A 23,393-nucleotide genomic window follows, 5' to 3' on the forward strand; every position below is an offset into this window, starting at 1 on the left:
CTTCATCTTTTCATTTTTCCCCTCTCAATCTCTTCCTCATATTTTCATGTCTTTTGTGGATCTTTCTTCCTCCACATTTCCATTTTATTCCTTTTTTCTCTGCCTCTGTATCATTGTTTCCTCCTTTGTTTGTCCCTCGAGGGCCCAATCAGATGAAAGAGATGTGAAAATGCGTGTGTGTTTTCCGTTGCACTCATACCATATCTTTTGTTCCCTCTTTCTGTTTCTACTCTATTACATCTAGCCTTTTCCATGTATTTGAATGCTAAACTCTTTATTTTCTTCTCTGTCAGATTTAGTACTTGTGTGAGCGTTAAAGTTTCTAGAGACAAATATAAAGGAGAGGACACCTGAGCTGTGACCCTCACGATGGGATGTAGAGGAAGACAGAGACACACAGAAACAACTGCAATAGACAGACGTGTACAATTTTTCCTGTTCACTCGGTGCATGTGTGTATTTGTGTGCATGTATGGTTGATGTCATGTTTTTTAAAACCTTTCAAACTGAAACACAAAATCAAATTAAGTCAATTTATATCCATAACTGGAACTTGAATGGGTCATCATGTTGGATCTGTTCACGTAATGCCAACCCATGACATGAAGATAAGTGTGTGTGTGTGTGTTTGTATGTAAAACCCTGTGTCAGCAGATTTGGTTGTCTGACTTACTTATCTAGGTGTGACTGTATGATGTTTTCGTGTGTGTACATGACTCTGTTGAAAGAATGCATGTGTGTGCGTACGAGAGTAATTGAGTGCTTGTGTAATGTTTTTTTTTGTCTGTGACGTTCACAATAGCATGACTGATGCTGGTATGCGGGTACTTGTGTGTACAGCTGTGAGAAATTTTGAAGGTGTGTGTTTGTGTGAGGAATTATGAACAAATTTAACCGAGCACTTACTTCTTTCAACCTATATTTATTCAGGGAAATGTTTTTGCTGCACCCGTTTTTGTTCCAGCAACACCCTGCTCTCATATTCTGTACTGTTCCACACATTCACACCTGGAAGCGACGCGGCACGAGAACAAGATCTGGTTGGTGCATGTTCACTGCCTTGTACTTTGCCCGGGGGCTTTCTTCTTTCACCTTGTGTATACTAACACCCCTCTCATTATCAGCAATTGGGTTTTACATTCAAATGTGAAATTCAAATATGCCTCTCACAATTTGATCTTTGAATTTGCATTTTCATTTGACATTCATGCGTGGAGCAGCTTGACATTTTTATGCTTGGGCTTCAAAGTGTGCACCTTGCAAAAGAGTGGGCAAGCCTTGGCCCTCATTCCAAGTTTTGATTGGCCTTCAGTTTGAAAGCTGCGAATCTCAGTGCACTTAATTTAACTGGTGGAATTTTATTTTTAGACCGACACAAACTAGGCTGGGAGAGGGGGAGAAGAAAGGAGTCTGCGTAAGCCTTTGAAAATCTATATCTGACCCCACTGGAGCCCTGTCTCCATATGAGTGTGTGAAAGACACAGATATAGTAGTAATGCAGTAGGTTTTGCTCTAAATGTCATTTTTTTCCCACTTAAATTCCTTCTAATAAACCTTATTTATACATGTGTGCACACTATGTAGGTCACACACAGCCATGAAAGCTCTTGTGATCATAACATACCACTGTGTACAGAAACGGTTCTGTACTTGAGGGAGAGAGAGCGCAACATGCAGGTGTGTTTACTGCTGTTTCTTGTTCAGACAGAAAAAAACAGAACAGAACAGTGAAGTGTGTGGAGCCAGAAAGAAGCAGTGAAACGGGGAACAGAGCAGAGCAGTTTCAGAACTAAGTGAGACAAAAAATTAAGAAAACAAAGTGTACTGAAGAGAGCAGTCAGCACTAAAAGACGCACTGTTCTCAATTAATTTGTTTGTGCTACACATTTCACATCCCACAAGCCTGACGTTTTTTGCAGCTGCCATTTCTCCTACCTATTTAAATGATTTCTCTGTTTACTTTTCAATTAACCTTTAAGTTACTTGAACGCATGAGAGCATCTCTTTATTGATTTGCATTTTTATTTCGGTTAATGCAATGTTCTGATAATCAGTGACTCACTCTTCAGTTACTGTTTTGTTTCTGCACGTGCCCAGCGATTGAACTCCTGTTTCACTTCCTCCTACGGAAGTGCAGTCAAACTATGACTTAGCAGAAGCAAAAGCTGTAAATGTAGTGTACATAATTAGTATCTGTATGGGAAGATGACTCAACACCTCTCGCTATCATCATTCTGGGTGAAACTGTGTGTGTGTGTGTGTTATTTCAGTCACAAGTAATTGCACTTAGATGAAACTGAACACTTAAATTCTGTGTATACCTATTATAATATGGGGTTTCACTTCTACATGCCTTTTGAAATAATAAATCACCAGGTTAACACTCTCGCTCCCTCAGCATTTTTATGTTGCTGATGACAAACTTCTGCAATTTGCTTCTGTGCTTTATTTATGATCAACCGGATGCACGAGTGTACACGTTTTCATCGTCTTAGATAAAATCGTGATTGTTGTTTTAAAATGTGAAAATTGAAATTTTTGAGTATTTCATTGACTTTGCAAAAATCTACAAAACACACACTGAAACTCCACACATTCCCTGGAGAAAAGATCAGCGCATGCAACTAACTGTGTGTGTGTGTGTGTGCGTGCGCGTATGTGTGTATGTTAAGTTTGCATGTGTTATGCATCATATGTGTCTGGGTCTGACTCTGTCCATGGCAAAGCGTGCCACTGTATGATGCCCACATTTATGTGAATCGTACGTCTGACCCAGAAAGCGTTTGCCAGAGGCCTTATGGAAGACTGTAATGTAGTCACACTCACACACACAATGGGTTTTCATCACATTTGTGGAGACAGCCGGGGTTACACGAGGTTGCATATGATAATATGTGTTTCCATTATTCAGCAGATGCTAGTGCAGTACCACATTGTCTGTGTGTGTTAATTGGATAGGGTAAAATATACTGTGGGTTCCACATTTAATCAAAAAGCATAGGATGATGACCCACCATGTTTCAGCTAAGAGGTCAAGCTAAACCTTTTTTTAGACTTAGACTTAGACTTAAACTTGACTCGGCAGGCAAATTGATAGACTCGCGGTGGGTTTTAGTGTTTTACAAAAGCTGTAATAACGAAAGGGAAAATGTGTAAATATGTTTTCAGTGTGTGTGTGTAATGTTTCTATCATGTTTGTCTGGTTTGATTTGAACAGAGTAAGTCATGTAGCTGATGCAGTCATGTCCTGTGTGACTCAGACTGAGCATTAGTGAACAAGCAATTAGAGGTTTGGTCATCTTGCTCCAGGGCATTTGGTTTAAATTAAGGTCCCATCAGCATGGCTGCTGTTGGAAATATAAACTCTGACCATTTAACAGCAAGGTCACCATGCCACAGCGACATGTTCACTGACTGTGCACTGTTCCTCTTCTCTGTGACTGAGGCTTTTTTTTAACAGTGGCCTTGTATTTTTGCCTTTCAGGGGTAGAGTGTTTTCTCTCGACTTTGGCGTGATGCGAGTGTGTGATCTGGAGTTTGACCGAGTCAGACGACTGACCACTCCCTCCAGTCCTATGCCCACCTCCACAACAAACCCAAATCCCATCCCCAGCTGTCACACGGTGTGGAAGTACTACTGCAGAGACAACTTTGGCTGGAGGGAATATTCTGAGGTGAGCCACTCAGTTGTGTATATGCGTGCGTGTTTGTTTGTGTGTGTGTGTGTCTGTAGGCTCAGTGAGCTTGAGGCCAGACACATTAACTCTGTCCATACCAATCAAGTTGTCTAGCCACTGTGATGGGATCAATTTGGACACACACGCACACATTCACTGTGAATACCCCTTACACTGCTGCCCTTTGTTAATTGCAATTTTTTCCACCAAATCAGTCAAGATTGACTATTTCACTCTGTGCATGTGTATTAGGTTGTCTCATGACATTAATTACCACCAATGTGTTTAGTTAATCTGATCTGACATTTCCCTCCCTCAACTCTTGAGTGCTTTAAAGTCAAAATGCACAACAGCTAAAACTTGTCTAATTTTTTTCTCTCTCTTTCCTTCTTCCCCTTTTCTCGTCCACAGCCGGTGGTGAAGCTCATCGAGGAGGCGAGTTTGCGGGGTCTTAAGGAGGTGCGATTTATTACACTCCAGAACCAGTATATCCTCAATATCAAGGAGGGCTTCCAGCAGAATGCCATCTTCGGGTTCAGACGTCAGATCAAGAAGAGGCCGATGTTCATGTCCTCTGTAATGCTGACACCTCACCTACAGTAAGTCGAGACATTTAACACTTAAACTATCCAGTACCCATGTTCTCTGTTGACTGTTATTCTATTCTCACTGGACAACAAACATGTTTACTCCTGTATTTAAACAGGTTTTTCGGCAGTAGGAATGTGTTTAATCGGAGTGATTATCATTTATTTCATCAATCAGGTCATCTAACTGAACAATTTGAGCAAAAGAGTAACCATCATAACATTATCACTTATCATCCGGCACATCTGTGCTGTAACAATTCATGCACATGACACAGGGGTTAAAAAACACCACAGGGTTGAACAACCAGTGGCAATGGGAATGGTGTTAATCACCTTTTTTAAATGTCCCAGGTAAAACCACTATTGAAAGACTGTGTGTGCATGTGTGCACTCATAGAGGCCTAGCTTGATGTTATGGATGCAGAGTTTGAGTTTGACATCAAAGCTATTGTCAAAGCTGCTGGATAATTGGAAGTAGCCAATTATTTCCTACTTTAAAGAATAGTTAACAACATCAATGAATGTTATGGTTTGCAATTGTTGCTGCTTAATAATAAGGCAGTGTAGCAGAAACAGAGGTCACTTCCTTTTGTACTCTCTGTTCATTTTACACTCTGATCTCAACCCTGTTAGGGAACATTTCGTATTTAGAGTATAAAGCTACAGTACATGGACTACACAAACAAGGTCCTCGAATTTTGCATAGTGTCTGGCATCACACTCACTCACACACACACACACACACTCTTGGCTCTTCTCGTGGCTCTCTGTGTTCTGTGAGTTTGCAGAGTTCCTGTTTGTAGACAGGCAGGTACACAACGGTCGGTACACAACGGTCGGTACACAATGCTCATGTTGTATTCAGGGCTGAATACTCAAAAAGACTCTGAACACCACATCCACCTTTAAACCATATTAAGACTGTGGCACTGACACTCCAAGCTGAACTTGAAAATATTAACAGCTCACATTTTTGGCAAATTGAGCCGAGTGACTGGGACACAGGAGCCGCTGTGAGTAGAAGGAAGCAGGCTTGAACCAGATGGGCACACAATGAGATAATGAGGCGATAGAGAACAGAGGAGACAGAGGATAGGAGATGCACAAAGAGGGGAGAGGGAACAGAAGCGAAATCAGTATTATTCTTACTTATTCTCAGAATCTCTCTGTACTTGCCGTAGTTATATTCCAGAAACAAGTGTCATCACATTAGAAACGGTAGGATCATGTTATGCCTTTTGCCCTTTTTTATTTACTTGCTTTGGAGAGCATGCTGCTCTGGCTTTGTCCTACACAGAGCAAACTAGTACAAGCTGGCCACTGCAGGTCCCAGGCAATCAATAGGAGAGAAAAAACAGAGAGGGGGATAATAGCTGGAGGAAATGGAACATTGGAGAAAGAGACAGTGAGTTTGAGAGTGACATAAAGTATATGGTGACAGGAAGTGAGGGGAATCTAAATGGTTTCCAGACTGGGTACTGGAACTGAGGAGGAAAGGAGTGTGAAAATTAAATGTGAGGGGCTGGAATTTGGATCAAGGGATTTGCTCCTGGCGCTTTTCTTTGTGTGTGAGACAAAAATGTGATTATGCAGTCACATTGTGGAAGCTAAAGGCCTGTGCCATCTAAGTAATAATAATCATGTTGTAGTATTTTTTCTTAGTTGGCTTGATTTTTTATTTTTTTTTGTGGAAAGTACCCAGTTTACTCAGTCAACTAGTGTCCTTGCAAGTGACAAAAAAACTGTGTGTGTGTACCAGGAACAATCTGTACTAGGATTAGAGGTTGAGGTCATCGGCTTGATTGGCACTCTCCCTTGCTCCCTCTCCTTCTCCTTCTGTCATCACTCTCTCTCTCTCTCTCCCTCCTGATGTTATTTTCAGCCATCTCCTCCCTCTCTCCCTCCTTTATTATCTGTTCTAATCTTTCACCTTTTCACTTCTTTTCTCCCTCAACTCCATCAGCCTCTTGTTATCTGTCCCTTTTCATTTCTCACTTCTTCTGCAGCAGGCTGTCTGTGATCTTTTCAAAGCACATGAGGAATAGAGACATCGATTGCGGGAAGAGATTGAGACAGGACGGACGGGATGAGGGAGAGGAAAGAGATGAGGAGGAACTGTCGCACTGACTCCGAGTCACACTCATCTCTTATGCGCACACACACACTCACATTCCCACACTCTCTTGTGGCTGATCGAGCTAATAGCATTTACACTTGGAGAGTGATAACTTGACAGCCAAACCACTATTATTGGCTGAAATGCCAGACACAATAGTTTTCGTTGTCACTTCCATGACAGCTCCTCACTTGGAATTTTATTTTTCTTGTCACGTTCTTGTTCCTGCTTCTCCCTCACTCTGCCTCCCTGTTGTCTTGTTAGGTGTCTGGTTTCATTTTCACGCTGCCCTGCTGTTTTGTTTGGTCGATGACGGCTGTTAGCTGCTGCGGAGGTGCTCCCTCCACTCCGCAGTGCAAACATGTCATTGTTGACAGTTGGTGGGATATGATTTTTGGAAAAGCAGACATACCGGTTTATTGCAGCAGGCATTGGTTTTGTTTTTAATCACGATGTGGCCTTAGAACTTATACAGATTGAGGAGAGATGGGTTTTATTGTTTTTTTCTGACAGTGCTATAAATGGAACAAGCCTGGGATGCTGCGTTCACTGACACTAATGCCATATCCACAAATTAAATTCAACATGAATGAAGTAGCAGATGATCGTCTCTTTCATTCGTCTAATATTTTGTTAATATATTATTTTTACGTGTGTAACTAAATGAACAAACAAGGCCAAGCATTCCAGCTAAAAAAAGGTCATCAAATATTGACATTGGCTGCTATGACTTGTAAAGCCCGGCCTTTTTTTTTTAATTAAAAAATAAAACATGGGTAAACATACGACAAGTGCTGCAATTAGGAAATATTTTCATTATTTAATAATCTAGTGATTTTTTTAAAAGATGAATTGTTGAATTCACAGAGCCCTCATCGGCATCTCTGTGTGACTGTTTTTGTCTGACAAAAGCAGTAAATCCTCACATGTGACTAACTCAAAGCAGGAAGTATTTAGATTTTTCTCCCCTTGAGAATTACCATAAACATTACCTGGATTATCAATATTATTGAAGATTCAGTTCCTAATCTAATTCCTTGTCCCTTCTTTTCCCTGTAGGACACTGGGTGGCCTCTCTCCATCTCCCCTCCCCTGTTCTCCAACCTCTTTGTCCTCCTCAACAATGGATCTAACAGTGTCACATCCCCTCTCACCGACCATCACCAACCCGCCAAGCCTTTTTCCAGAAACGTGGTTGCCGATGATGTCGAACCAGGACTTCCTGCAGGTGCCAGTTTCACGTGAAGACCGCAGCTATCGCACAGTGTACAGCCTTTTCCACAAGACCGTGTCGGAAACCAAATTCAGGATCCTCAAGATCCTGCGTGTGCAGAACCCATTCCTCTGGGAGAAGTATAAGAGGTGAGCTGAGATTGTGAAGCATTTTTATGACGTAGACTTTTTGCACTTCCTTGTTGCTGTTATGAGAAATCTCAAACCATGAACCATTTCCAATAATTGTTACTGGAACTGTTGAGTTCCCTTTTTTTCCTTTTGCACCTACATTTTCCTCTTAAACAATGTTTGGAGGAGGTGTAGCTTCTGAATTTTAACATATTTGTGGGTATTTACTTGACCTAACATTACATTGCGTTGCTGAAATAATCACCACATACTTTGGAGTAGTAAAATGCAGGATTTTTATTTGGTTTGATCGTGATTTGCCTTCAAAAGTCAAGAGATGTGGCCTCACTTGGAGACACTTTTCTTTACACTTGTGTTTGTTGCTTAGCAGTTGTGGCATATAAAGTATTAATTGTTTAATTTGTGGTTTCTATTGTTAAATGTGGCCTAAAAGTAATATAAAAACATTTCCTAATAAAGACAACGTTAGAGGAAGAAGAAACAGAGAAAAATAGGGCAAGTGGGACCAGCTGTGTGGCACTTCGTGAGAATGATTCCACGGTGGTGTGTGAACGAGGCAGATGGAGAGATGTTTGGTGACGATGATGTTCCTGTCGCGAACAAGTGGGCTAACCGCCGTGTTTGAGCAGGGGAGGTCCTGTCAGCTGTGACATTTAAGCTCTCTCACACTCCGTGATACGGCGCGGTTTCACTGTGTGTTTGTGTGTTCATCTCAAAGTGAAGCCCCTTCTGAATGTCACATGAATTCCTCTTCCGGTGTTCAGATTATGACAGGGAAACAAACCATGGCAGCTTATTTGCATGTGTGTCTGTGTGTCTGTCTGTGTGTCTGTCTGTGTGTGTGTGTGTAATGGCAAGTGAATTGTAGGCTGTTGATGCCAAGGGAAGTTGATCGGCTTCATCCTAAAATTGGATATGGGTTGTGTGTGTGTGTGTGTGTTTGTGTGTGTGTGTGTGTGTGTGTGTGTGTGCGCATGCTTAGATGCATGCAGTGTCAGTCTGTGTCAGGTCACAGGCTGCAGGGACAAAGAAGGTCAGGCCTGGGTCACAGCCTGTCTGGCTTAAAATGCTTTCGCCTGCACATGCCTGATTGATCCGCTCACATCAAACAAGCTCTGTGTGTGTGTTGGTGTGTGTTTGTGTGTGCGTGTGTTGCTAAAGAAATGGATTAGTCCCAATGTTCTTCTATTGGAATAAGTTAGTGAAGTGATCACATCGTTTTAAATGCATCACCTGAGAGATTATTTGTTTTTCTACATCAGTCTGTTAATCTGTTAATTTCAGTGACAAATCCATCTCACCTTCAACCTCTCTCTCGCTGTTTTAACAGAAAGAAGGAGTACATGTCCCGGCGTATGTCGGAGATGGACCGGCTGCTGTGCGAGCGCCACCTCTTCCACGGCACCTCGACAGACGTGGTGGAGGGGATCTGCAAGCACAACTTTGACCCGCGAGTCTGCGGCAAACATGCGACGATGTTTGGTCAGGGCTCCTACTTTGCCCGCAAGGCTGTCTACTCTCACAACTTCTCCAAGCGCTCGTCCAAAGGTGTCCACTGCATGTTCCTGGCCAAAGTCCTCACTGGCAGGTGTGTGTTGGTGCTGTCATTAACGATTATGGATGGGATTTATTTATTGCATTTTGTTAATTTCTCTCACTACCTACAACTTCATTACAGTATGAAAAATATGATACAAAAATGTTATATGACAGTATTTGGACTAGATTCCTGCTCTTGATTTCAAACATAACAATGTAAATAAATTCTAACCACAGGTATTAGTTTTTTGATGTAACAATTTTTATGCCCGTCTTTAAAGTTGTTATTAGCATGTTTGCTCGCTGGAACTTAGTGAGTTTCATGTCGTTTAAAAATAGTTACTCCCTTGTGGCACCACCTCTTATTGAACTATAGGCCAATAGATGGTATGTTTTAAATACCGACAACACATTGTAGTTATCATTTGGATCATTGAAATCCTGACATTGTTTTCAATACGTTATGCTGTCTACGTACGTCATGCCTTCACAATCGCATCTAAGGCCACGCATGCAAAACAGCAGATTTGGCTAAACCCTATGTACATCCCCAGCTTTTTCTGTGGTATACAACAACAATTATTTTAATGTGGTTAATGTATGATCCTAGAGGAATAAAAACCATAAAAAAAGGTTGATGGATTACTGAATATTTAAGAGAGAAAAACTGGTAAAAATGGTCATTTCATATACTTGCAATACATATATTTATGTGTATATTATTTAAGGTGCCCCAAAACGCACACAGCAGAGCAGCAGACATTAGTTGATAAATGATTCCTCTGTAACTGCAGTCTTGCAGAAGTGAATGGGGAAACTGTGCGAGTCATTTTTCCTCATGAAAGATTGCCACACTATAATAACCGCACAACTAAACATGGCTCATTTTTTCCTCCGTTGCGTCTCCACAGGTTTACGGTAGGAAATCCCTCCATGCGACGGCCTCCACCAATCAACCCGCGCGACGCCTCCAGTGACCTTTATGACTCCTGTGTGGACAACTGGATGGACCCTCAGATTTATGTCATCTTCAATGACGACCAGAGTTACCCTTACTTTATCATCCACTATGAGGAGGTACCCAGCACTGTAGCCGTCTAACCCCTGGATCAGACCTGGATCTGTGTGTATTTGCAAATAACTGTTCATAGTTTGCTTTAGTCTGTTAAGGTTTTAGATCGGCGGAGTTTGCCACTTAAGAGGAAAAGGATCATTACAGAGCTTAAATTTAGTGTACTGTTGCTTGAACCAATTCTATTTGAATCATCTTTTTAGCCCTAATTGTGTCCCAGCTGCTGCAGATGAAACAAAAGCTATGACATATTTGCAAATATCCAGTGGTCCTGGTCTGTAGCCAACTGGATCCAACTAGACTAGACTGCAGTGAGGCACAAGGAGACAAAACTGGACAAGCAAAGGACGGCACCTGTTTTATCCAGCGTTAAGAAGTAGATGAGAAATCACAACAGCCGAAACACTTGGGAGCGGATTTTAATACCACACGTCATTATCTGCTTGTGATGGTCATCCGACAAAAAAGGATTCAAGCTATCTTATTACTTTGGAGCTGATGCAGGAAAAAAAACAAAAAACAAAGCTAGTCCTCTTAGCGTTTTTGACTTAGTTGTATGACTGTACATGAACTCCACCATCAGGACAGGAGCCGTGATAGACGGTTAGAATCTCGCCAGGACTGTGAACGAGCAGCTGGCTGTTAATATTATTTTGAGGAAGCAGAAACCGGTCAGTGGCTTTTCATAGAAACACCAATGCAACACTGACCCCCCCCCCACCCCATTTAATAAAAAAAAAAAACGGAAAAAAACATAGTACATGTTTACCCAGCCTCCGGCCCGTATGTTTTTACAAGTGTATGTGCTGCGTGTTTGAATCTTTTAATTTAGTGGACATGGATCTTGTGGCCTCTTCAAGCAGACAAACGGACATGAGTTTCAGCTGGACTTTTCCAAAACGGACTTTCACTAATCCTAAACCTCCAGGCAGAGGTTTCACAGTGAACAAGTGCTGTTCCAGGTTGGCATTTTTGGTCTTCACCACTTTCATCCCCCCCCCGCCCCCCGCTGAGACTCGGATGATGCTACAGCTGCAGCACTTTTAGCATTTTTTGTCAGCAAAGCCGTAGTTGAAACTCATCTCTCTTGGACTGTTCTCTGACTTGGAGACAGTAGACATGTTTTACTGAGACAAACTGTACAGACGTTCTCTGTTTATATTTGAACTGTGTGCCTTTTGTTCATAAAAATGTTTATTTATGTTAGTTTAATGTAACATTGATTAAATAAAATAAAAAAAACTTAAAGAGAAAATGAGTTCTCTGTGATTTATTTTTGTTCAGGTTTGTTTGGTGTTTGTTTTCTAAGCCTCGTATTCCTGTGATGGGGAAAAAAAGGGGTCACTGCAAAATGGGCATAATAAAAAAAATAAAAATAAAATAAATACTTTTAATTAAGACAACGTAAAGTGTAAAAATCAGTCACTAATAAGTGTCTGATTACCATCTAAACAAAATGAAATAACCATGTTATGTCAAATCCTTCAAAATGAACTCGTCACATTGTTGTCATGGGTTGATTATTATTGATGTATGATAAACCACACCAGGAAGTAGATTATTTTAAAAACAACATACCTTCACTTTACAGGTATGACTGTGACAGTATGATGAATGAGAACTCCTGAGCCCTGAAATATGTGGTGCTGTTGTTATAACTTAGATTGTTTTACAATTCAGGAAAGAAGTCACCCATGCTCCACCCTCCCTCAGTATGCCACCCTGACCCACCCCCCCAACAACCCCCCAGGAGTGAATCCATGAGTGCCATGTCTAATGTGGTCCAGAGGGAGGCTGGTGGAGCTCATTCAGCTCTCCTTTCTCAGACAAACTTGTCCCTCCTGCTGTATCTTTCACTTCATCTGTTGTCTGTCTCTGCTCAATCCCTTTATCTTGCTTTCCTTTCTCTCCCAGGCTTGTTTTCATTTGCCGGTTTTATTTGTTTCCAGGGCCACAGCTGCAACCAAGGTTGTGACCTCAGTACTAAAATTACTGCATTTGTGACTTTGGTAAATAAACTTTCTTGCATTCCTTTTCGAAGGTTACAGCAGCAGATTTATACCTATTTATTAAAGTTCCATATTGTAATTATACAATTTTTTTTTTTACAATGCAATCACCTGATTTTATTTTATTTGACCTAAACCTTATATAGTCATAGCAGGGGCCGTGGCAGGTCTATAGTGGCAGCCATTTTGGGCCACTATGTTTTAACAATAGCCCATAATGGACGAAATAAGCATCTTTTGAGTTTAAACACTATGCTTAAACACACTTGGAAGGGAAGGGTCAACTGTAACTTCACCAATAAATGTTGCTACATTTTTTCACATTGTAACTTTAAGGCTTCAGCCATGAACCACTTTAAGTCACACTGTGTAAGAATTTGTGGTATTTAACATTAATAAAGCAGATTGTTATAATCCGAGGAATAGACCAGAAACAATTTCACATTTCTTCATTTGCACTGAAAGCTTTCGCTTAAAAAATGTGAAACACTCGCTCTGACTTGTTTGTCTGCTCAGTCTGCTGTAGAAACATGTAATAATAATAATAATAATAACACTAATAATCTTTATTTACCACAAAGGTTGAAATATGCCTTTGGCTTCACAAAGTGGTAAAAAAACACACGTCAATAATATTCATAATTACAAAGTTCATATACATGAGTAAGTTTTATCCTCATGTGCAGCTCTCTGTCTCCTTTGGGCCTTCTCTGTGCTCGGGGTCAACATGTCACGGACGGCTCACTTTTTGGCAGCGGGGATGGGGAGGGCGACAACAAGAGAGGAGGGAGGGGGAGGAGGAGTTAGTTTGCTCTCTTCGTGCCTCCTCACCGAGCTGCGTGCCTGTCTGCTCTTCTCGTGTGCATGCAAGATCACATAGGTTGCCCTCTGTTTGCCCCCCTCTCTCTCTCTCTCTCTCTCTCACTCTCTCTTTCCTCCTCTTTATCTCTGTTACAGAGAGTGCACTCTTTCTCTTTCCACATTTCTTTAATCTCCTGTTTCCATCGACCCCCTCTCATTAGTTCAAACAACCAAAAATCATTTGCCCTCTCATCTTAATGATTCCATTCTCTTCGCTCGCTCTCTCTCTCTGTCTCTGTGTCTCTCTGTGTCTGTGAGTCATGCAGCGGGCACTGGTCGGGTTTATTTGCCTGACTGCCCTCCAGGAATTGCTGCTGGTGCACAGAAGGCAGTACTCTGTAAACCTGCTGGCTGAGCACAGAGTGAAGATGAGTGATGACAAGGGAATGAGAGGAGTGGAAAAAAAAAAGGAGACGAGGGAAGCACAAGAGGAGGAATTAATTGCATTACTGGGTGTGTGTATCTCTGTCATTGTTCCCAGTAAGGACAATGACAACACTTTATATTATTACTTTATGAGTGAAGATGTTTGTTAATTATTATTAACTACTAAATCAATCATCGAATGTTTTGGTAATTGGTGTTTTTGTTTTTGAATGTTTCTGTGATTTCAGCTCCTTAAATGTGAATAAGTTCCAGTTTCTTTGCTCCTCCATGAATATCTTTGAAGGGCATTGTTTTTTTTGTAAATTATTATCACCAACCAACTATTTTGATTCATCAAGAAAATAATCAACAGGTCATAATCATCAGTAAAGAGTAAAGACGAGGCCTTTTCCAAACCCTTTTGAGTTGATTTACAGGTCATCTAAGTCTCATCTAAGGTTCAAACGTGCACTCGCCACAAATCAATCTGAATCAGCCTTAGTCAAGTTTTTCACAATTTCACAAAGGCAGTTTACTTTGTGGAGAAATTAAACAATTGAACGCGGCTGATCTGTCATGATTGAGTGTCAGGAACTCGTCCGACTCGTGTTTTATCCTTTGTACAGGAAAAGCAGCAGGTTTTGTTTTTTTCTTGTTTTTTTTTTTGCCTTTGTTAATCTGCTGCACAGCGTGGAAGCAATCAGACACACCGTTTCTCCATATGAGACACAATTACTGGAAACCCACACAGATGTGTCCTCGGTGTCCAAACACCTCGGAAATTCTGCAATAGCCAAAATGAAAAAGATGTGTCTACATTAAACAAATAATAAAGCCCATATTTAATGTGTATGAGACTTGTTTTTAGAATAAAAATAAATACAATTCTAATCTGCAATCCTTCTTTATGGGCTACTTATTGAATAAAATATGATCTTTCCTGGTGTGTTTTATGAACAGCTTGAATACCAAAGAGTGGGTCGTCTTCTAACCAGAAAGCAGAAGGTTTGATCTCTGGCTCGTCTAGTCTACATGCCAACGAGTCCCTGGACAGGACACTCAACCCAAAATTGCTGCTGGCAGCTGTGCAGGCAGCGTGTGCACGGTTAGAATAGACGTATGAAGGGAAAGAAAAGCTCTGCATGTACCATAGATGCTGTGCTACATGAAATGTTTTTTTAATTGAATTACTTTTCAGTTTACGTTCATCTTGGTTTTAATTCATATTTGGTTTTTCGCAGTTTTTGGAAACTTGTTTTATTCCACCTAAAGGTTTTTCCTTTTTGAATCATGTCACTGAGCTAATAGTGGCGGCATGGTGGCTTAGTGGTTAGCACAAGAACATGAATGAATGAATGTTGTATGAACACATTTGGTCAGGTTGGTCGCAGTCCTCCCTCTGACCTCACAGTTTCGGTTGTATAATGACAATAAAGATCCTTAATCAGCTGTACCTTCATGCTCAAAACCCTCAGGGTTTCAAACACTTTTTTTTTTTTTTTTTAGAGCTTTTCAGTGCGTCTTGATCTCCACAATAAACTGGACTGGTCAAACAGGAAAGGTCAGAGGGCCTCAGTGCTGTTTGACCATGTTTATTTTGTACATTGTATATGGTATGTTGTTTATAACATTTCATTTTATCTTGATTTTGCGGTCACTTTTTTTCCGTTCCAATTTCTATTCTTATTTAGTCGAACTGAATTTTGATTGTACCTCATGTGATGTTGTGTCAATGGGAATTTCCCCCTATAGGGAATCAATAGAAAGTACATTTTAACTTCAGTTCTTTTGTTGAAAAACTTCAAAGAGATCAACTGAAACCACATTTGGTATAGTTGTACATTTCATTGCTCATTAGTACGTCGCAGTTGTGGATGTCGAGCTGCTTGTAGGTGTTTGCTCTCGTATCTTTTGATTCTCTGCAAAACTCTCCAAACTTCTGGCTTGGGCTTTTTTCATAATGCTCTCATATCTCTGTCACTTACACACACATAGCAGCAGGCACACTGAAGATTGCATACATGTGTTGTTGTTTTTTGTGCTCACACGTGCACATGTACACACACAGACACACACACAGACACAGACACAGACACACACTGGAAATATCTAAGCTTTGGTCTGTATTAAAACCAAAAAATCCTCCTCTCTCACGCATGTGTGAATAAACACTCTGACATGCATGCACATATGGATGCACACAGACTCACATACACAAACAGACACACACACACACACACACACACTTCCTGCATAAAGCCTTGTTCCATATTGCTCCAGTGTTACCCAGCTGCAATCAATGAACATTCCAGTTTCCAGTTTTTTCTCCCTTTGCTCTCGATCATTTCAAATTTCAGCTTCAAGCCTTTAAGAAAGTCAGCAGCCAAATATGGTCAAGCTTGTGTCATGAACTTTGTGCGACCTTCCACATCGCCACAGAGATGTGTGACCTTTAAGACCTCAGGCGGGGCTTTAGGCACAATTTACATGACCATAGAGAGAAGTCCATTGTGTGTGTCTTTGTGTGGGTGTGTGTGTGTGTGTGTGTGTGTGTGTGCGCGCGCACAGCACTGTTAGGGGTAAATCAGAGAGTTTATGACTTGTAATGTCTTACTAAATATTTCTGGCCATTTAGTGGCTCATTTTACTGTTTCTGCGCCCCCAGTTTATGGCTTTCTAATTATCTCCAGCACTTATTTTGTTCTCTCTTTTTTTTGCCGCCGGTTTATTACTTCCCCTTAATGCAATAAAAGATTTAGGAAACTGAAAAGTGCAGCACAGAGCGGTAGTTTCTGTATTCTGTATCAGGTGGCCGGGCCTGCTTTTACAGGCTTTTACATGCGCACTGTTCACCTGTCACGTCTCATCAGGATGAAGTTCACAACAATGGAGTTGTGGAGGTGGAACTTTGATGTTTCCTAATGACCTTAGACAAGTGTTACTTCTCGTTTATGTCACTACAAAAAACTAAAACAACAACAACAGGTGACAACAAGTACCTGGCATGTGGGGCAGATTGTTTTATTGATATTTCCCTCTGGTGTTATTCCCACTCCATGTCACGACTTGGCGTAAAGTACAAAACATGAAGCTGCTAAAAAAAACAACCCTTCCTTAGCTCATCACTGTGTCTCTTTGTCACACATTTAATTTACATATCTCAGCCTGTGTTTTACGTACTGTATCCTTTTCTCAGCCCCAGTCCTATCTATGTGTGTTTCAGAGGACATGAGTCCAACAGGAAAGGAGACAGGACATGCACATGAAGCAGGGACAGACAGGGAGACAAGAGGACCCCAGACTGCAGCCCAGTAAAGAGCCTCAGCAGGTAGGGAGATTTAAATGAATGAGTAATAATGGTTAAGTCCACCAGTGACTTTAGGTCAGGGCTTCATTAGTTTGCTTGCAATAAAGTACACAGTATATACTATGGGGATTAAATGGGACACACACACACACACACACACACACACACACACACAGACTGACAGGTTAATCTAATCACTAATCTGTGGCAATTGAAGTTGATTTTAACCATATGCTCTTAAAATGTGAACGATGCCAGTTTAAATTGTAAGATAAAGATATAAAGATTTTGTTTGTTTGTTTAAATCCTTGCAAGTACAGGGGCTATATTCCTGTGGTCAATATAGTTAATGGATAGATAGATAGATAGATAGATAGATAGATAGATAGATAGATAGATAGATAGATAGAGATAGATAGATAGATAGATAGATAGATAGATAGATAGATAGATAGATAGATAGATAGATAGATAGATAGATAGGCAGGCAGGCAGGCAGACAGACAGACAGACAGACAGACAGACAGACAGACAGACAGATAGATAGATAGATAGTGCTTCCTGTTTTCTTTTCCTCAAGCATACACACACACACACACACACACACACACACACACACAGTCACATCCTAACTGTAATTTCCCTCGTTGCAATGCTGTAATCAGCTGTTCGACAGCTGCTCTTGTCTGTCCCAATAGTGCTGCATCAAGAAGGCCTCGTCAGCCAAGCATCTTGTTGCTGTCTTTTTTTATTTAATTTATTTAAAATATGTTGTCTTGATCTGCCTGAGTCGTGCGCCTCTGCCGTCATTGTGAAACCTCCTCCTTCCAATGGTCAATCCATCATTCTTTATCCTTTATCCTTCGTCAGTCTCATCAGGGTCACCAGTTAACCTTCCCCTTGCCAAATGACGCTTTAAAGAATGTGTAGCAGCACATTTTACTGTTTCATTAGTTAGATGAATTCAATGAATTGCAGGTTTCCCCATTCATTCGAATGAAAACTGGGGTTTGCACACATTTGGTTTTCAAATGTTACTTTGTTTTTTTTAACATCAGGGAAGCCAGCTCAGCAGATATTTTTAAAAGAAGACATAAAACTTGTCTTTTTACTCCAACCTTCAACTAGCTCATTTTTATTCCACCCTGTGTTGTGTTTTATTTGCATTTTTAGTTCATTTTAAAGTCAAAACAGGGTTTTTACTTTTTGACTTTAGACTTTTGCTGTGTTGTCTTTGCTTTTTAAATGATGATATTTTCCTTTTATTGTGAACCACTTTCAGCTGCAACAAAGAAAGTGCAATGAACTGTATTGTTGAAGAGAAATTTGATTCACATCAGTGTTCATACAACGTTTCTAAAGGCAGAGATTTTTGAAAACCAAATGTGTGCGAACATTAAAGCAAATACCGAATGCATCTGATGACACGAAGCAAACCATATTTTACGTATAACAGTAACATCTGCTAAGATAATCTCAATGTACATTTCCACTGAATGGGTCCTCAAATAGCCTCCTGTTCTATATACCATGATATGTAATAGGTTTTCCTCCCCAAGAACGCTCTGTCCCCAGCAGTGTAGCGTGTGTGTGAGTCAGGTAGCCTGTGCTCTCTCTCCAGCCATTTTTAATGTGACCTTCCAGGAAAGCAAGGCGGCTCCTCGTGCTTGTAAAAGTCTAACGACGTGTGTCCGTGTGTGCGTATCTGCATTCATTAATGTGCATCCGCCTGAGTGCGTGTCTGTTCCGAGTTCAAAAGGTTAATTGTGCTGTATGGCGAGTGTGCGTGTGTGCGTGTGTGCAGGCGTGCAGGCGCAGGTATCCCAGTATGCATGCAAAGCAAACTCGTTTGTGCCGAGTTCAAAAGGTTAGCCGTGCCACAGTGCTGCGGATCTCGTCTTAATAATTGAGGCTTACCAAGCACATGCTAAAACATCATGATCCCCTCTCACAGTCAGTCATGGCTCAGACATGAGAGCAGCAAAAAGAACAGCTTGTTTGTACAAACTCAATTATTCATTACTTCATGTGCCCCGATGTGAACACGGTGTCATTTCTCCTCTAAGCATTTTTATGGCTGAGATTTTATGACCTTTTTTAAATGTCAGTTCTCTGTATAATTAGTCCCCATCAACCCTTATACTCTTTCATTTACAGGGAAGGTGTGACATGTCCTGGAATCTGATCTCACTTTCTCATGTAAGGAGCCGTGATAAACACTCGTGTCTGCGTTGACTTGTGAGCAGTGAGTCATGAACCAGCAGGACAAGTCTGAGATTTGAAAATCGGTAATGTCGCGCTGCTCTTTTATGGCGTGACCATATTTGGCAACAGTATCCGCTTTGTACGTTGGGTAACACGGGCGAGCACGTATCATGCACGATAATTCCTTTTTTGTTCACTGGATTACATCTATTGAATGTTTTGGAGAACCAGTCTAGACTAAGTTCAAAACGCTTTATCACAGATTATTACCAGGCAGGCCTCATTATGAAAGAAAAGCCTGTGTATGTGCGATCCTGTACAGGGATGTTTCACGGGATTTTGGGGCTATGGCAAAAGGGGCTTAATCCAAAATGACAAAATTGTAACTTGTCTTTTCCTTTTAACTTTAACAATGTCATCTTTACGGGGAACTTTTTGACAACGGCAAAGAAAAATATCCTTCACGTTTTGTGCCGTTTCCGTCTGGATGTGGCCTACGTGTGTTTCATGGTTTGTATCCTGATGCTTTGAAAGTATGAGTCTTTTGGTAGGAAGCTATTAGCCTTTAGGCTCCTCCTCATTGTGACTCTCAGTATGCAGATTGCTGTGTGTCATCCCGCCTTGCCCATTGGTGCACCTGCTTCCTGCCTTCCCGCCTCTCTTCCACCATCTGCATTCCCTGATCATCCCGCCCTTCTTCACGGTGATTGGTTTGCTCGGTTCCAGCTCACCTGCCCAATCCTTCTTCACCGCCTCATCAGGAACACCTGTATAAATACCAGCAGGTTAGCGTCAATCAGTTGGCAGTGCAGTTTGCCCTCTGTGTATGTTTACTGACTGTTATTTGATGATGGTACTGGGGATTAGTATTAATTGTTATTTATATATTTTGTGATGTGTGTTTAGTTAAGATATTCATTCTCTAGCCAGGACAGACTTTGGGGTGCTGTTCTTTTGTGTTTTTATGTGGTTTCCTGTACCTTTTATTTTGAATAGCATCCTCCTCCTGTAGTTCCTGTTTTGTGTTTTGTATAATACAGATTTATCCTCCTGAATTTTTGAACCACCTATCTAAATCTGGTTATTTATCTGGTTTATTGAAAATAAAACTTTCTATCAAGTTTAGCCTAAAACTGCAGGTATGTCTACTAATGTGCACAGTTTAAAATAATATTAGTTGTATATAATGAATGATGTCATGTTAATGTATGAAGGTTGTGACAAATTAACATGAGGGGAACATTCTGGGTTATATGAAGGTTGTATAAAAGGAACATTAGAGGAACGTTCTGTTTACCTGTAAAGAATGTTCCATTAAGGTTGTAGAAAAGTAACGTTAGGGGAACATTCTGGGAACCAAAAGAGAACACATTACATAGGATAGAGCTTAAATATCTACACCCCTTCCAGAACAAAAACAAACAGCTGCCATTAGCATATCATGGACTAACAATATTATTATGTTATTATGTATCTGCAGCAGAAGAGAAACAAACATGTAGTTTCGCTGTGGTTATCATAGCTTCACAACACGTTGACCAACATCCGTCTTATGACAAAAACATTAGTTTCCCCAGAGTTGGTTAGCCTGGTGAAAATCTCCTCTCTGTCTGTTTGAAGAGTGCTCCTGAAAAAAACATGTTTGAAGGCCTGGTTATGGGTTATCCATTTCACCCTGGCCCTCAACAAGAACCTGGGAAACTTAAGCCACAGTCTGCTGTACGTCGTCAATCATTCTCACAATACAGTCATTTCCTTATGGACTTACATGATCCGCCCCTCTTAGGCTCTGCCTTCTCTACGCTGTTGCAACAACACTGCACCATTTTCATCAGGAAAAAGCTCTATACCTCCTTCCAGTTTCTGCTGGTGCTACAAGCAGAGTTACAGTGTGGCGTGAAGAGTGATGTTATACAACTTTCTTTTTCAATTTAGAGCATATTGTGGACCATGCACTCTGAAATAGTTTGAAGTTTAAATGTGTCATTACTTTATACCTAGTGAGCGATGCTGAGACAAAATATTGACCTCCACGGTCATTAACCCTTAGAACTCAAAGCATTTTGGCTGCTTTTTTCCATTACCATGTTAAAATGTACAGTATAAACAGAGGCTATAAGACTGTGCAATACAGAGTGTCTTATATCCTTTTTTCAGCACAACAAATCTGTATCAATCTGATGAAACCTTTTTATTTTTATTTTCACCAACTATATGAACACACCTGAGCAAAAAGTACTAATGTTTAAAATCAGATTAAATTTGGGAAATTTGGAAAAAAGTCAGAGTTCAAAGTTCACTTGGCTCTTTTTTATTATTATTTGGCTTTTTTTTAAAGCCTGAATATGTGACCTCTAAACACGCCCCCCCAAGGATGTCCTTATAAAGAGTTGTGTATTATTCCCACGGCAATTTACCATGGGTGCACCTGCGGCACTGATTTGTGCCGTTTGAGCACTAAGAGTTAAAGTTAAGTGTGTTGAGTGTGTGTATGAGCATGTGTGTGTGTGTGTGTGTGTGTGCGCGCAAACACAATAACAATGCCAGCAACACCTCAGCCCTGTGAGTATCCTTAACTGTGCCAAAGCTCTTTCCCACTATAACATTATCTCGGGTTCAGTGTGGGCACCGTCTCGCATGTTCCACTCAAATGGCTATTGATTTGAATAAATCTGCACATCCTGTCATTTCACACTGTTACACGCGGAGCTGTAGCTGAGAACAAGAGCGAGAGGGAGAGAGGTGGATCTGTGGGTGGCTGTTGGCTAAGTCTACATCTGGGGATTTAGAGTCCAGGAGGGAGGAGGCAGGAAGGGTGAGGGCCAGCAGAGGCTCATTCCCAGTGTATACAGGTGGAATTAATGGGAAGCGAGAGAAAAAGACTGAATGTGTGTGTGTGCACCTCCCTAATGCCTCAAGGATTATTGCTCACGCACACACACATGCACACTCCCACAGACTTTTCAAAAACACTCACTCCGTCCCGAGCATCCTATAACTCTTCCACTATTAAGTTTTGCACGGACACTTTTGTTTTCATATCTCACACCCTGAACTTTACAAATCGTCCCCACCCCCTATTCACTCAGATGTGTGTGTGTACACCTCCAACAATTAGGCCACACACTGACTCCCAGCAGTTCCAGTAGTTGCCAAATGACATCTGGCTATAAATCAGCACACCCAATCCTATTCTGACACTGTGTACTGCAGTGTTTCTTAATGGCCGCTCATAACATGATAAATGAACTTGAATGTCTTGTTCATCCATCCAAGACCGCAGCCAAAGCTTAATTGTGTCGGAGCCTGTTTCTGTTCCCCAAACGGAACAGAAGCTCCTCTGCTCCGTGGAAGAAACACAGTGTTCACTGTGGCAATTTTATTCAAAAGGCACATTTCGCTGCACATCAACTGTGTGTGCTCTATTTCAAAGTGCAGCGGTGAGTAACAGGTCTACGTGTCATTGTCAGAAAGCGTCATGTTCATTTGGGGACTCGATAGAAAAGGTTTTAAGGCTCAGTTATGTAAGCGGTTCAAATGCATTACTCACACAAACAAAATGAAGGTGTATGTGCTTAATGACCTAATTATGGCTGCAATTAATAGCCCAAAATTGCAGTCTGAACAAACATATACTGTTATTAGTGACAATTATGGAACAGTTAACTGTGCTTTTAATTAGTGTGCAGTTAACTGCAGTTTCAACTTACAGTCTTTCCCGATGACTATACGCAGTGTATAAAACATTAAAACATGCATTTAAAATGGATATTAAAATGAAAACCCCTGATTATAATTGTACTGCTGTGGCAAAGATTATGAACAATAACTTGTCTGTCCAAAAATCTTACTGTGGTCCAAAGATCTCATTGTGAACCTGCCAAAGAAAATTCTCCACACAAAGTTCTGTGGATAATCCACAGTAATGCTGATTCTGGGAAGAATCTGGTGACACTAAGGCCCAAACATGTGCTTCACTCATGTTAAAGCAGAACTATGCAGTGATTTTTTTACTCTATTTTAACAGCTTCTGAGTCAGTGTGATGGTTAAATGTTAATTGTTGTGGGGAGATTGGGGGTTGTCTCCACTGCCCCTGCCGACTCACACACCCCCAAAAAATACGATCAAGGCAGAGAAGAAGCAGAGCAAATTGTTGTTGGAAGAGGCTTTAAAATGATTATTTGGATGGAATCCCCGATATGACTCTGGGAATCATTTGTTGCAACTCGTCTATTGGGTGACAAAGCTCTGAAATTAAAATTCTACAATCCGACCTGTTTGAAGG

At 40.9% G+C, this 23,393-nt stretch overlaps 1 protein-coding gene across 2 annotated transcripts in view; it reads left to right on the top strand.

The window, feature by feature from the left end:
- tiparp (TCDD-inducible poly(ADP-ribose) polymerase) overlaps positions 1-11,614 on the top strand; it is a 45,561-nt gene extending 33,947 nt beyond the window's left edge. For both annotated transcript variants that reach the window (XM_058634922.1, XM_058634921.1), the window contains exons 3-7: positions 3,485-3,674; positions 4,089-4,276; positions 7,443-7,745; positions 9,079-9,336; positions 10,199-11,614. In XM_058634922.1, the coding sequence (XP_058490905.1) occupies positions 3,485-3,674; positions 4,089-4,276; positions 7,443-7,745; positions 9,079-9,336; positions 10,199-10,388 (1,129 nt within the window). In that variant the 3' untranslated portion in view covers positions 10,389-11,614. The remainder of the gene's footprint in view (positions 1-3,484; positions 3,675-4,088; positions 4,277-7,442; positions 7,746-9,078; positions 9,337-10,198) is intronic.
- Positions 11,615-23,393: the final 11,779 nt, after the last annotated feature.

Source organism: Solea solea, chromosome 7 (assembly GCF_958295425.1).
Source record: "Solea solea chromosome 7, fSolSol10.1, whole genome shotgun sequence".
Lineage (NCBI taxonomy): Eukaryota > Metazoa > Chordata > Actinopteri > Pleuronectiformes > Soleidae > Solea > Solea solea.